The sequence below is a fragment of the Dermacentor silvarum genome, chromosome 4 (genome assembly GCF_013339745.2).
Source record: "Dermacentor silvarum isolate Dsil-2018 chromosome 4, BIME_Dsil_1.4, whole genome shotgun sequence".
In the NCBI taxonomy this organism is placed as follows: domain Eukaryota; kingdom Metazoa; phylum Arthropoda; class Arachnida; order Ixodida; family Ixodidae; genus Dermacentor; species Dermacentor silvarum.
The window spans coordinates 176264761-176276973 of record NC_051157.2 but is presented as its reverse complement, the minus strand read 5'-3'; the positions used below and the strand labels follow the sequence as shown (position 1 = coordinate 176276973).

Genomic DNA, 12213 nt, shown 5'->3' with positions numbered 1-12213 from the left:
TATCTCGGTGCAATTACAATACACGACGACTTACAGCTGCTCCTGCGCAATCGATTGCAACGAGGGATAGCGTCATTGAGGTTTCTTCCTGGCCGTTGCATATGTAGAAAAATGTAAACAAGGTTCTTGAATGACAAAGATTCATCAAAATATTTGTCCTCAACTTATTCATTTCATGGCCTTTACGTTTTTCATATAAGCAGCATGCACTGCTTTGCTGGTTTCGAACGGTTCTAAAGTTCATGTGATGCTTTCTTTACTTATTAATTACACAAAAAAAAACACGGAAGCATTACTATCAGTTATTTCTGCCACAATTTTTGGGGCATACGAATATATTCTGTTATGAAAACATACATATTTTAATGGACAGTGCATAGCGTTCAATAATTCGTTTGCAGCATCTAATATACAATGAAATTGGCAATGCAGTTATTCATGCATTTGATCCCTCGACAAATTCCATAAGGAGGAGGCGGCGCTGCAACCTGAGCCCCCCCCGAACAAAATTTCTGGCTACGCCACTGCCTGACAGAGGTCCCCGATCCCGCCCTGTAGCAGCTGTACAGAGCACATAAAAAGGACATTTTGTAGAAAAATCTTAATAATAAAACAAATAATTATACTTGTCTACAGCACAAATGTATCGCTAGTTAACGTAATAGTATGGTCGAGGTTATACACAACAAAGTACCGTGAACGTAAATGACGTGCAATATTCACAAGAAAAAAAAAGACAGCAGATGTGTGCGATCTTGGGGAAAACAAACCAATTTCCAGTGAAGCTGTTGCTTTCGAGCAGTTAGAATAAACGTTTCAGTTCCCTGTAATTATATCGCATGCGTTAACTAGTTACCTGTATATGAATGTTCCGTTTGAAACCTTGCACACATGGAATGCTTTGGAGCACTTCTTGTCGGAAATTTGTAAAAGCCAGTAATTTATCAACACATGTGTTACTTCGCCAAAACATTTACCGTGGTGTCCTCCCACCCCCCCCCCCTCTTCCCCCGCACATAATTTTTGCTTTATTTGATATCGGTTGAGTTCACAGTTCTCACAGGGCAGCGGTTGAAACTCTGCTTTGTGTATAAAGTATATTCACAAAGCTTCGGATCGCTTGCATGCGTTATTTACTGCTAATGTCATAATTATTACCCGGGCATTGAAGATTGCCTTCATATTGCCCATAACGCGTCTTTTATTTTCGTCAAATATAAACAATGTGCCTTGTTCAGTTCGTCGATGACATCGAAGAAACCGATATACAGGGTGTCCCAGCTATTACGCAGCACGATTTAAAAAAGAGGAACGGCGTTACGGGGAGCAAACCTAGTGCGTATTGTTTCCTGTACAGTGGAGTAGCCGCCAGTAACTTTTTCGTTACAGAGATTCAATTAGGTAATTGTAATAAATTATCTAACTCGAGAAGTACTGTCCTAATTACCAAAGTGTCAATGAGAAGATTGTAGAGCAACATAAGAAACTCCCGATACCAATTTCTGTTGCTCAATACATGCTACATAAATGTGTTTTTCCGAGCGTGAAAGAAGCCTGCGAACACACGCAAAATGCCTCGAGCGGCCAGTCGCGCGGCAATTCTGCGTGTATTCGCGGGCTACCAGGCGAAGTATATAGTGAGGGTGGGTGACAGCAGTGAGCGTCGGTGGTCGTAGCGGGGTGAACGTCCCCAGCGGGGGTGAGCTGGCCGCAAAGTGCCACGGCATGTTTCACACATTCATCGGACCAACGCAAAGGACACGTCTGTTCATGTTGACGAGAGAGATCGTCAGGCACGTGGTTTCCCAAGCGTTTGCACTTGTTCTGGGCATGGCCACTCAATGTGAATCGTAACAGACTGCCCCGCTACGCCTCTCATCATTCCAGCGTAGAATTTCACTTCTCTTCTGTATCCGTAATCGGGAGGCCGCGTTTACGGGGTTGTGAACCATTGTTTAAGGCAGTATGAACCTATTAGCGGTGCATCACTGCATGCTTCGCACCACCCCAGGTTTCGCGTCAGTGGAGCTGCATTTCGCTCAATGGGTGATTTGACACTTACGCATAAAATTGAATTCACCACTAAAACCAGGCCTACGACTTAAGTATTGCTAATTGTAATAACTAATAAAAACTAGAACAGTAAGAAAGGCGTCCATAATGGACAAATTGCTGAGGGAGTTAAAGAAAACAATGGTGGTTTCGCTACTACTTCATGGTAAAAGACATGATCACCTTGTCCTAAAGTAATACTAGTAACGGCTTGGCCGCACGGCAACTTTTTTTCTTTTCTTGCTGCCTTTTATTAGTTTGGCAAGCTCGAATCACGTCAGCCGTCCAGCAATGTACTTAAGATACATAGCTACTTCATTAAGTGCCACGCTGACTTTGAAATAAAATAGCGCTACAGGTTATTTACCATCATAGTTCATCAAAACTAAAACACAGCATAACCATCGTTGAAGTATAGCCGATGAAAGGCTAGTTGGTGTGGAGGCCAATACAACACTAGTATGTCGTAATGCGTGCCGGAGTTCACAAAAAAGAAATAAGAAGGGCTCCTGCGAAGGCTGAAAGACAGTTTCCACGGATAATTCGGGTTTCTCGAAGGGGAGGCTCGCGGGTGGGCCTAATAGCGGAGTGAAATGCACACGCATAAGTGTTGTTTTTTTCATAAAGAAGACGGACGCTACACTGGCGCCATCTCGTAGCCGTCACCGCAAGGCCCCTTGTGCGCGGCAATACGCTTTTATTCACTCTTTAGCCTTACCTAGGGCTCCGTGTTTTCCGAGTTTATTTTTCTTGAAATTCGGAGGGTGTTTTTCGGAGTTTTTCTGGCGGAAATTCGGAGATTATCGGACTTTATTTCTCGTAAATCCCCAATTCTCCGAAATTCGAAGTTTAATTTTGCATTATTCTCAATACTCTAAAATCTTAGATGAAATGATATCTGCGCACGAAAACATCAGAACACACGAAGCGTATTTTTGTTGTCTGGAAGGTTTGAACGCACAAATTCATATACAGACAAGCACAAATACTTGAATACAAAACATCTACGTTTGTGCGTATTACAAGCTTAAAGCTTGTTGGAATAGACGCAATCATACTTTACGAGGTTGCTGTCACTGATGGAAGCACGCTCCTTTCGATTGATGACTCTCAGCTTTGAAAATGTCCTTTCAACGTTTGCGCTACAAGACTCAGCGCGCAGCGAGAAAGCACTGGCCACTGGACAGTGTGAAGTCTCCAAAGCAACAGGGGTTCAACAATTTTACTGATTAATTAGCTCTGATAGTTCGCAAAATCACTCATGAGTTGGCTCATGTCGTCAGTTTCAAGAAACACTAACTTTAAAATTGGCGCATAGGTTTCGAACGCGCGGGGTAACTCATGCTTCACATTTAGATTCACAATTTGAGCACTATACCAAAACGATTCACTGGTGTACTGGAGTGCATAAAAAAGGTTCCTCTCAACTGTCGGTCTCCACTTCTCAGCGACAGCAGCATAGTATCCATGAAGGTCTGCGACAGTCATTAAGCGGTCATACGTCTCTTGCTTCATGCGTGACAAGCCATTTGTTAAATGTGCTATGGGTGTGGTCTACGAGATACTGTTGACGGTAGGTAAAGTTTTTATCAGCCAAACCGGCTGATGTATCAGAGATGGCTTAGAACATAGAATAGAACTTTTGATATAGAACGAAACAGGGCCATATTGGCCGTTATAATCGGAGTTTATCGGATAAATCCGAATTGTCAAAAATTTTACCGGCGAGTGTTTATCGGATTTTTTCGGATTTATCCGAAAACACGTGGCCCTAGCCATACCCTGCTCTGCTTTTCGCTTCATGGTTCCGCTGCACCCTCCCCCTCGCCATATATTAGCTCTCGTCGCTTTTTTATCCCCCGCCGCCCTTCGCGTTCGCTCTCATCGTTCGCTGTACTTGTTCGATCGGTTGCGCCGATGCTCGCCGCATGAACGGGAGGCTAAAGGCTCATTCACACCGGCGACTTGAGGAGGTCGCGTGACCATTTGCGACTCGCAAACAAAAAGCGACCGAAGGCGACTGATGTTCACACCGCAAGCCCGGCTGAGCGCGACCTGCAAGTCGCAATCCCGGACATTCTTGTTCTTCAGCGAGAATTCCAGGGATCTACGCAGTTAGCGCGCATTTCGCTGGCACTGTGTAAATTGGTTTGGCGTTCCGGCAACAGCCATGAATTTTCATTCGAGTGAACAGGAAGACGTCGTCCCTGTGCTGATGTGCTCTGCTGGGGTGTCAGCTGTGGCAGAGCGGAAGCCTTCGAATAAAACGCGACGCTCGTGGGTGCGCCCGCGCCTCCGCTCGCGTGAAGTGACCGGCCACGCAAGTCGCCTCCTGCCCGAACTTTGTGCGCATGACGAGTATTATCGAGAGCAAGTTGTAATTTCTAGTTCGCATTGCGTGTTATTCGGTGCATAATATTGTTACGCGAACGAAGGATTAAGTACAGGAGACTATTTACAAGTATATTTACAAATGATAGCTGCAGCGCTGGCCAGATCAGCCGATAGCTCGAGAGCCCAGAGCAGTTCGTCTTCTTCGTCTAGGCGCCCGCGTGCCTCGTTCAAACAACCAAATACCACACGCGTGTAGCATAATCCCCCGGCGGCAGAAGCGACGTCCCGGAGCGTCTAAAGGTCATCACTGGGAGGGTGATACTGCTTCAGTCGTGTAACGTGCACGATATCACTGGACTGGGAAGCAGATGGGGCGTCAGGGGCGATCTCGTAGGTGACGGGAGTCACGGCACGAATCACTCGGTAGGGGCCTGTGTAACGAGACAGCAGTTTTTCTGACAGGCCGACCTGACGCGACGGAGACCATAGGAGCACCAAAGAACCAGGTGGGAAGTGCAGGTCGCGGTGTCGCTGGTCGTACAAACGCCGTTGACTCTCTTGGGAGTGCAGAAGGCGGCCACGGGCAATTTCCCTTGCGTGGGCAGCGCGGGCGACGGCGTCAAGTGCATATTCACTGGTGGGTGCTGCGTGAACAGGGAGGCTTGTGTCGAGGGGCAGTGCTGGTTCTCGGCCGAACAGAAGGAAAAATGGCGAATAACCGGCTGTGTCGTGGCGCGAGGAATTATACGCAAAGGTGACAAACGGTAGAGCGAGGTCCCAGTCAGTGTGGTCGGAAGACACATACTTCGCGAGCATGTCTGTGAGAGTGCGATTAAGACGCTCCGTGAGGCCATTCGTTTGCGGATGGTATGACGTGGATAGCTTGTGCCTCGTGGCACCGGACTGCAGGATGTCCGCGATAACTTTCGACAGGAATGTCCGGCCACGGTCTGTGAGAAGTTGTCGCGTAGCTCCATGTAATAAAATCACGTCGCGTAGAAGAAAATCGGCAACATCTGTGGCGCAGCTTGTAGGGAGCGCTCGGGTGATGGCGTAGCGCGTGGCGTAATCTGTGGCCACAGCGATCCACCTGTTCCCAGAGGTAGAAAGAGGAAAAGGACCAAGTAAATCCAAACCAACCCGAAAGAATGGTTCCGCGGGAATGTCAATTGGTTGAAGGTACCCAGCAGGGAGCGTCGACGGTGTCTTGCGTCGCTGGCATTTCTCACACGCAGCTACGTATCTTCGAACGGAGCGAGCAAGCCCTGGCCAAAAGAAGCGTCGGCGAATCCGGTCGTAGGTACGTGAAGCTCGTGGAGAACAGCCGAGCGAAGGTGTTTAGGGATCACAAGGAGTAATGCTGGGCCGTCGGGGTGAACGTTGTGGCGGTAGAGTACGCCATCTTGAAGTGTGAATAAGTGAAGGGAGCTGTCGGCAAGTGACGATTCCAGGCGGTCAATGATGACACGCAAGGACGGGTCACGGCGCTGCTCGTCGGCGACATGGACCAGTGGAAAAACAGAGAGAACGCAGGCGTCGGTGTCAGTATCAGACGTAGAGGTCGGGTCTTGGACTGGGTAGCGAGAGAGGCAATCTGCATCCTGGTGTTGGCGTCCCGACTTGTACGTCACTGTGTAGGGATATTCTTGTAGTCGGAGAGCCCAACGACCGAGCCGGCCAGTAGGATCCTTGAGCGACGAAAGCCAACACAGCGCATGATGGTCTGTGATTACTGAGAAGGGCTTGCCATATAAATATGGGCGGAACTTTGAAACAGCCCAGACGAGAGCAAGACATTCGCGCTCGGTGATCGAATAGTTGCGCTCTGCAGTTGTCAGGAGCCGGCTAGCGTAGGCGATAACGCGGTCGTGTCCGTGTTGTCGTTGCGCTAAGACTGCGCCGATCCCATAACCACTGGCATCGGTTCGGACCTCTGTAGGTGCGGACGGGTCAAAGTGGGCCAAGATCGGTGGATTGGTCAGAATCGTGATAAGGCGTGAAAATGCGGCAGCCTGAGGGGAACTCCACGTAAAAGGCACGTCTTTCTTCAGAAGTTCAGTGAGTGGTCGAGCGATTGCTGCGAAATCTTTCACAAACCGTCTGAAATAAGAGCAGAGCCCCACAAAACTCCGGACGTCTTTGACAGACTGAGGTACAGGAAAAGCTGTTACTGCTCGAACCTTCTCCGGGTCGGGTTGTACTCCGGAAGCATCGACGAGATGGCCGAGCACTGTAATCTGTCGGCGCCCGAAGTGGCACTTCGATGAGTTTAATTGGAGCCCAGCCTTGCGGAAGACGTCAAGTATAGCTGCGACGCGCTCAAGGTGCGTCTCAAACGTAGGAGAAAACACAAGGACGTCGTCGAGGTAACAAAGGCAAGTTGACCATTTGAAACCTTGAAGCAGAGAGTCCATCATCCGTTCGAACGTGGCGGGGGCATTGCATAAACCAAACGGCATAACCTTAAATTGGTAGAGGCCATCTGGAGTGACGAAAGCGGTCTTTTCTTGGTCTTGCTCATCGACGGAAATCTGCCAATTACCAGATCGAAGGTCAATGGACGAAAAGTATTTGGCACCGTGAAGACAATCAAGAGCGTCGTCAATTCGTGGTAACGGGTAAACGTCCTTTTTAGTGATTCGGTTTAGGTGGCGGTAATCAACACAGAAACGCCACGTGCCATCTTTCTTTTTGACGAGCACCACCGGCGACGCCCAAGGGCTCGACGAGGGCTCAACAATGCCTTTGGCGAGCATCTTGTTGACTTCCTGCTGAATAACTTGCCGCTCTGCCGTGGACACGCGATACGGTCGGCGATGAATGGGAACAGCATCACCAGTGTTTATCCGATGCTTAACAAGGGACGTCTGACCAAGTGGGCGATTGTCAGTGTCAAATATGTCGCGATAGGAGAGCAAAAGGCGATACAGGGCGGCTGCTTGGCCAGGGGCGAGGTCCGGAGCGACCATGGGACGTAATGGGCCGTCGAGGTTCAAGGCATCCGGCGGGTAATCAGGAGGATCTGGAGACGCGTCGGCTGCAAAAGCAGTGACGTGGTCGTCTGTCACTGACCGGAGCGTGGCCACCGCTATGCCTTCAGGTAACACTTGCTTCGTCAAGCCAAAATTGACAACGGGGAGACACATCCGATTAGCGGCAAGGGTAACGACGGAGTGTGGCACAGAGATGTCGCGCGCCAGGAGGACATCACGAATAGGGGCGACGACATAGTCGCCATCAGGCACGGTTGCCGTCGAGGCCAATTCGACGAAGGTTAGGGCTTTTGGAAGTAATCGAACAAACGCTGTAGTGCATAGGGTGTGCGGTTGTTCGGGGCGAACGTCGGAAACAAGAGGAAGCTCGAGGCACAGCGTACCGGTGGAACAGTCGATGAGGGCAGAATGCGTCGTCAGAAAGTCGAGCCCGAAGATTAGGTCATGAGGGCAACTGGTCAGCACGGAGAACAGGACGGGAACTTGGCGGCCAGCAATTCCTACGCGAGCAGTGCACATACCACAGACGGCAACAGTGGCGCCATTGGCGACGCGTACGGCTCGAGTGACGGCAGGCGTAAGAACTTTTTTGAGGTGACGACATAGGTTAGCGCTCATTATAGACACTTGGGCTCCAGTATCAATCAATGCCGTCAACGGGACACCATCTACATCTACTTCAATTAGGTTCGTGTTCGTGAGGAGCGTCAACGGAGGATTTGGACAGGACGAACGTGATGCAGCACTACCTCCAAGAGCTGCATGGCCTAGTTTTCCGTCCGGGAGGGTCCATAATGGGTCGGCGACGAATAGCGGCGTGGCTGGGGCGACGGGGACCGACGGCGCTGAGGTGACGGCGAGCGAGTGGGACGACTGTCATCGACGGATACGTGAGAGCTCGAAGGCATACGGCGAGGCGAGTAGCGGCGAGGGTCGGCATATGGGCGAGGAGACGGCGAAAAGTAGCTCGAATATGGCGATGACCAGGAGGTGCGGCAGTGGCGAGCGACGTGGCCAATGCGGCGGCAACGAAAGCAAATGGGCTTGTCGTCCGGAGTTCTCCATTCTGTAGGGTTGCGGTATCCGGAATGCAGATCGCTGCGAGGCGCAGCTGTCGGCACCAGGCGGGCGTCAGGTCGGGAGATGGAGCAGGCAGCAGGAAAACCGAGGTTGGCAAACTCTTGCCGCACAACCTCCTGAATGAGGGAGATCGCTGGGGCTGGTTGGTCAATGGTGGGGTCAAGTGGGCGCGGATGGAACGTGGCAGGACTGGCAGCCTCGATCTCACTGCGAACAATACGCGTGAGTGTCTCATTGGAGGGGGGCGAAGCGGTAAGGGCGACGCAGGACGACGTCGCAGCTGTGTTAGGGAGCCGGGAGAATTGTGGAATGACGCGGCGGCTTTTGGCGAGCTCAAAGCGGCGGCATTCCTTGACAATGACGTCGATGGTAGACACATTGTTGAAGATCAACAAGTTGAACGCATCGTCCGCGATCCCCTTGAGAACGTGGCCAACCTTGTCAACTTCGACCATGTTCTCGTCGACTTTCCGGCAAAGAGCTAGGACGTCTTGTATGTACGAGACATACGATTCAGTGGAAGACTGCACTCGAGTAGCAAGCTCTTTCCTTGCAGCCTGCTGCCGACCGGTCGGATTTCCAAAGAGGTCGCGGAGCTTCTCCTTGAAAGCGTCCCAGCTAGAGATCTCCTCCTCGTGTGTCCGGAACCAGACACGAGGCGTTCCGCCCAAGTAGAAGAGGACATTAGCTAGCATTATGGTAGGGTCCCAGTGGTTGTTGCGGCTAACAAGCTCATACATGCGTAGCCAGTCATCAACGTCGACATTATCTTGGCCGGAGAATATGCCAGGATCGCGGGGAGTGGCTACCGTGACGTACGTTGTGGTTGGAGTTGGAGTAGCAGCAGCAGACGAGGTGTCACCGGGAGCCATGGCGGAAAGCTGGACGGTGCGGCCGCTGCGGAGCTCCGTGGCGAGGACGGGGAACGGCACGCTCCACCAAAATGTTACGCGAACGAAGGATTAAGTACAGGAGACTATTTACAAGTATATTTACAAATGATAGCTGCAGCGCTGGCCAGATCAGCCGATAGCTCGAGAGCCCAGAGCCGTTCGTCTTCTTCGTCTAGGCGCCCGCGTGCCTCGTTCAAACAAACAAATACCACACGCGTGTAGCAATATTAAAGCAAAGCTGTTCGCCCGCTGTTCACCTTTGGGTGGCGTGCTCTTCCAACGAACGGCAGCTGGAAAAAGGGTTTGTGTTGTGCTTTCTTTTCCTGCTGTCTAGCTTCCAGCGAATGTGACCGCGTATATTCGACACGTTGCTGCAACTGCTGCGTCCCAGAATCACAAGACAAGACACCAATTACCGGCCTGTAGCCTGCATATCGTAACGCGGACATTGCATTTGGCGTGGACGACGACACACATCACTTTCGGCGCGGCGCTGATTGGTTGAGCAGCTGTGCGACCACGGTCGCGCGACTGAAAAATCGCGCAGTGAGCGACTGGCCCAAAATGGTCGCTTTTCGAGAAAAGCGACCATTTGCGACCATTTTCGACCAACTTGGTCGTGCGACCACTATCAGTCGCCGGTGTGAATGAGCCTTAAGAGATGCGACCTAAAAATCATTGCTTACCTGGACTCTATTAATAAAGATTGAACAGTTTGCTTCGAATGTTGTTTTGTAGGATTTTCCAGCGTACAGCCGAAAGTGCCCGCTTTCAAGATTGGGGGAGGGGGGAGGTTGTGCGCATTGCATACTTTGCCCTCCCCCCCACTTTCACCAGTGGAGGGGCAAGTGCCCCCCACGCCGGTAAATACGCCTATGTAGCTATTATACTAGTAGTGAGCGTGCGCTGGCGTGCGTCTCTTGTAAATGAAAACTGCCATGCCTCGCAAGGCTCCGGAGGCGCAAGGCGCATAAAGGCCAGCTAGCGCGCGTCGGCAACCCTATGTGTGATCTCTGGCTTAGCACAATGTTATTTTGAGCACGTTTGTGCATACGTAATATTATATTGCATCGTATCGCGCGTCATCAATACGCGGAAGCGGATACACGTACTTTTTAGTAATCTTATTCAGGTGACGGTAATCGATACAAAATCTCCAGGTATTCTCCTTCTTTCTAACCAAAACGACAGGTGACGCCCATTGACTGCAGGAAGGCTCGATAATATCTATGGCGAGCCGTCAGCGTCTCGACGACGACGACGACTATGTTGCGCGTCGGCTGCTCCGCACGTTCGAGCTGAGCGCGAGAGTAGAACGGCGACAAGACGGCAAGAACGGCGGCAAGAGCAACAGCGTCTCTGATATGCATAAATAAATGTTGGCAACCAAACGCCATCACGTCTTCTCACAAGTGGTGACCCTGGACTTCCGACAGCAACGCGCCACCTGCTTGTTCCTTCGCCAACACACCGAGTGTCCACGGTAAACACCTTCAGCCTCGTTCATTCCGGCTGATCATGGACACCACACCCAACAACGACGTCACACCGAATTCCACGGTACCCGAACCTGTCGTCGCTACTCTCAAGCTACCGGAGTTTTGGCAGTCGGACTCAGAACTCTGGTTTCTGAGCGCCGAGCCTCTCTTCCGACGACATCGAGTAACATCGCAAACAGCAAGGTACGACTACGTCATCGGAGCTTTACAACCTGCTGTAATCGCCATCGTAAGGGACATTCTGCGCTCTCCACCTCCTAACACACCCTACGACACTCTTAAAACAGAGCTTATACGCCGGACAACCGAGTCGGAACAGCGTAGGCTGCAGCAGCTACTCACCGCGAAAGAGCTCGGTGACCGAAAGCCCACGGAGCTTCTGCGTCGCATGCGGTGTCTGATTGGGAACCAGTCTGCTACATTGGAGGCATCCATTCTACGGGAGTTCTTCCTACAGCGACTGCCACAGCAGGTGCGGACGATCTTGAGCGTGACCTCCACAGAAACCCTCAACTCACTGGCACAAATGGCCGACAAATTTATGGAATTCGTCACCCCGGCCATATCTGGAATCGAAAGACGACGTGACTCTTCCCTCTATGCGCCGGTCCGCGACGACCGCTTGGACCGTCTCCTTCAAGCTAACGAGGAGCTCAACCGCAAAGTGGACCAGCTGGCCGCTCAACTCAGCTCGCTCAAAGCAGACCACCGAGGCAGTGCGTCACAACAGCGACACCAAAGCCGCGACAGATCACCAAGTCTGCCTCGCAGCGTCTGATGGTACCACCGCCGATACCGAGCACGTGCTCGTCAGTGCAATCAGCCATGCCAGTTTGCGGGAAACGCACAGGCCATGCACTGACGGCGGCCAGTGTTTCAGGCCCGCCACACAGCCGCCTATTCCACATCACTGATCGCGTCACGAAAGTCCGGTACCTCATCGACACAGGTGCCGAAGTGTGTGTCGTTCCTCCTACGCTGGAGGACAGACGACGACGTCAGACCACGCCGCCTGTCACTGCTGTCAATGGTTCAACCATAAGAACCTTCGGACACAGGTCCGTTACGCTTGATATTGGCTTGAGACACACGTTTCGATGGATTTTCTTAGTCGCTGACGTGCGTGTACCAATCATCGCTGCAGATTTTCTTTGGCATTTTAAACTTGTAGTAGACCTACGACATAGCCGTCTCCTGGATTCTGAGACCCACCTAACAGTTCAAGGCGTGACATCAAGTTTACCACCTTTGCGTCTCGTGCAAGCTCCTGCCAAAGCCTCTCCGCCGTGGCCTACATTTCTGGAGGACTTCACCGATCTCTTCCGTGCTCCATCTCTTGAAGACCCGGTACGCCACCACGTC

The 12213-nt window shown here is 51.3% G+C and overlaps 1 protein-coding gene across 1 annotated transcript; it reads left to right on the top strand.

The window, feature by feature from the left end:
• Nucleotides 1-10870: 10870 nt before the first annotated feature.
• Nucleotides 10871-11629, top strand: LOC119449058 (uncharacterized). The gene has a single exon (XM_037712250.1). The coding sequence runs from the start codon at nucleotides 10871-10873 to the stop codon at nucleotides 11627-11629; it is 759 nt and encodes a 252-aa protein (XP_037568178.1).
• The last annotated feature ends 584 nt before the right edge of the window (nucleotides 11630-12213 follow it).

What these genes read in the sequence shown, in the direction of transcription:
- LOC119449058 (XM_037712250.1), top strand. Translation starts at nt 10,871, where the DNA reads ATGGACACCACACCCAACAACGACGTCACACCGAATTCCACGGTACCC.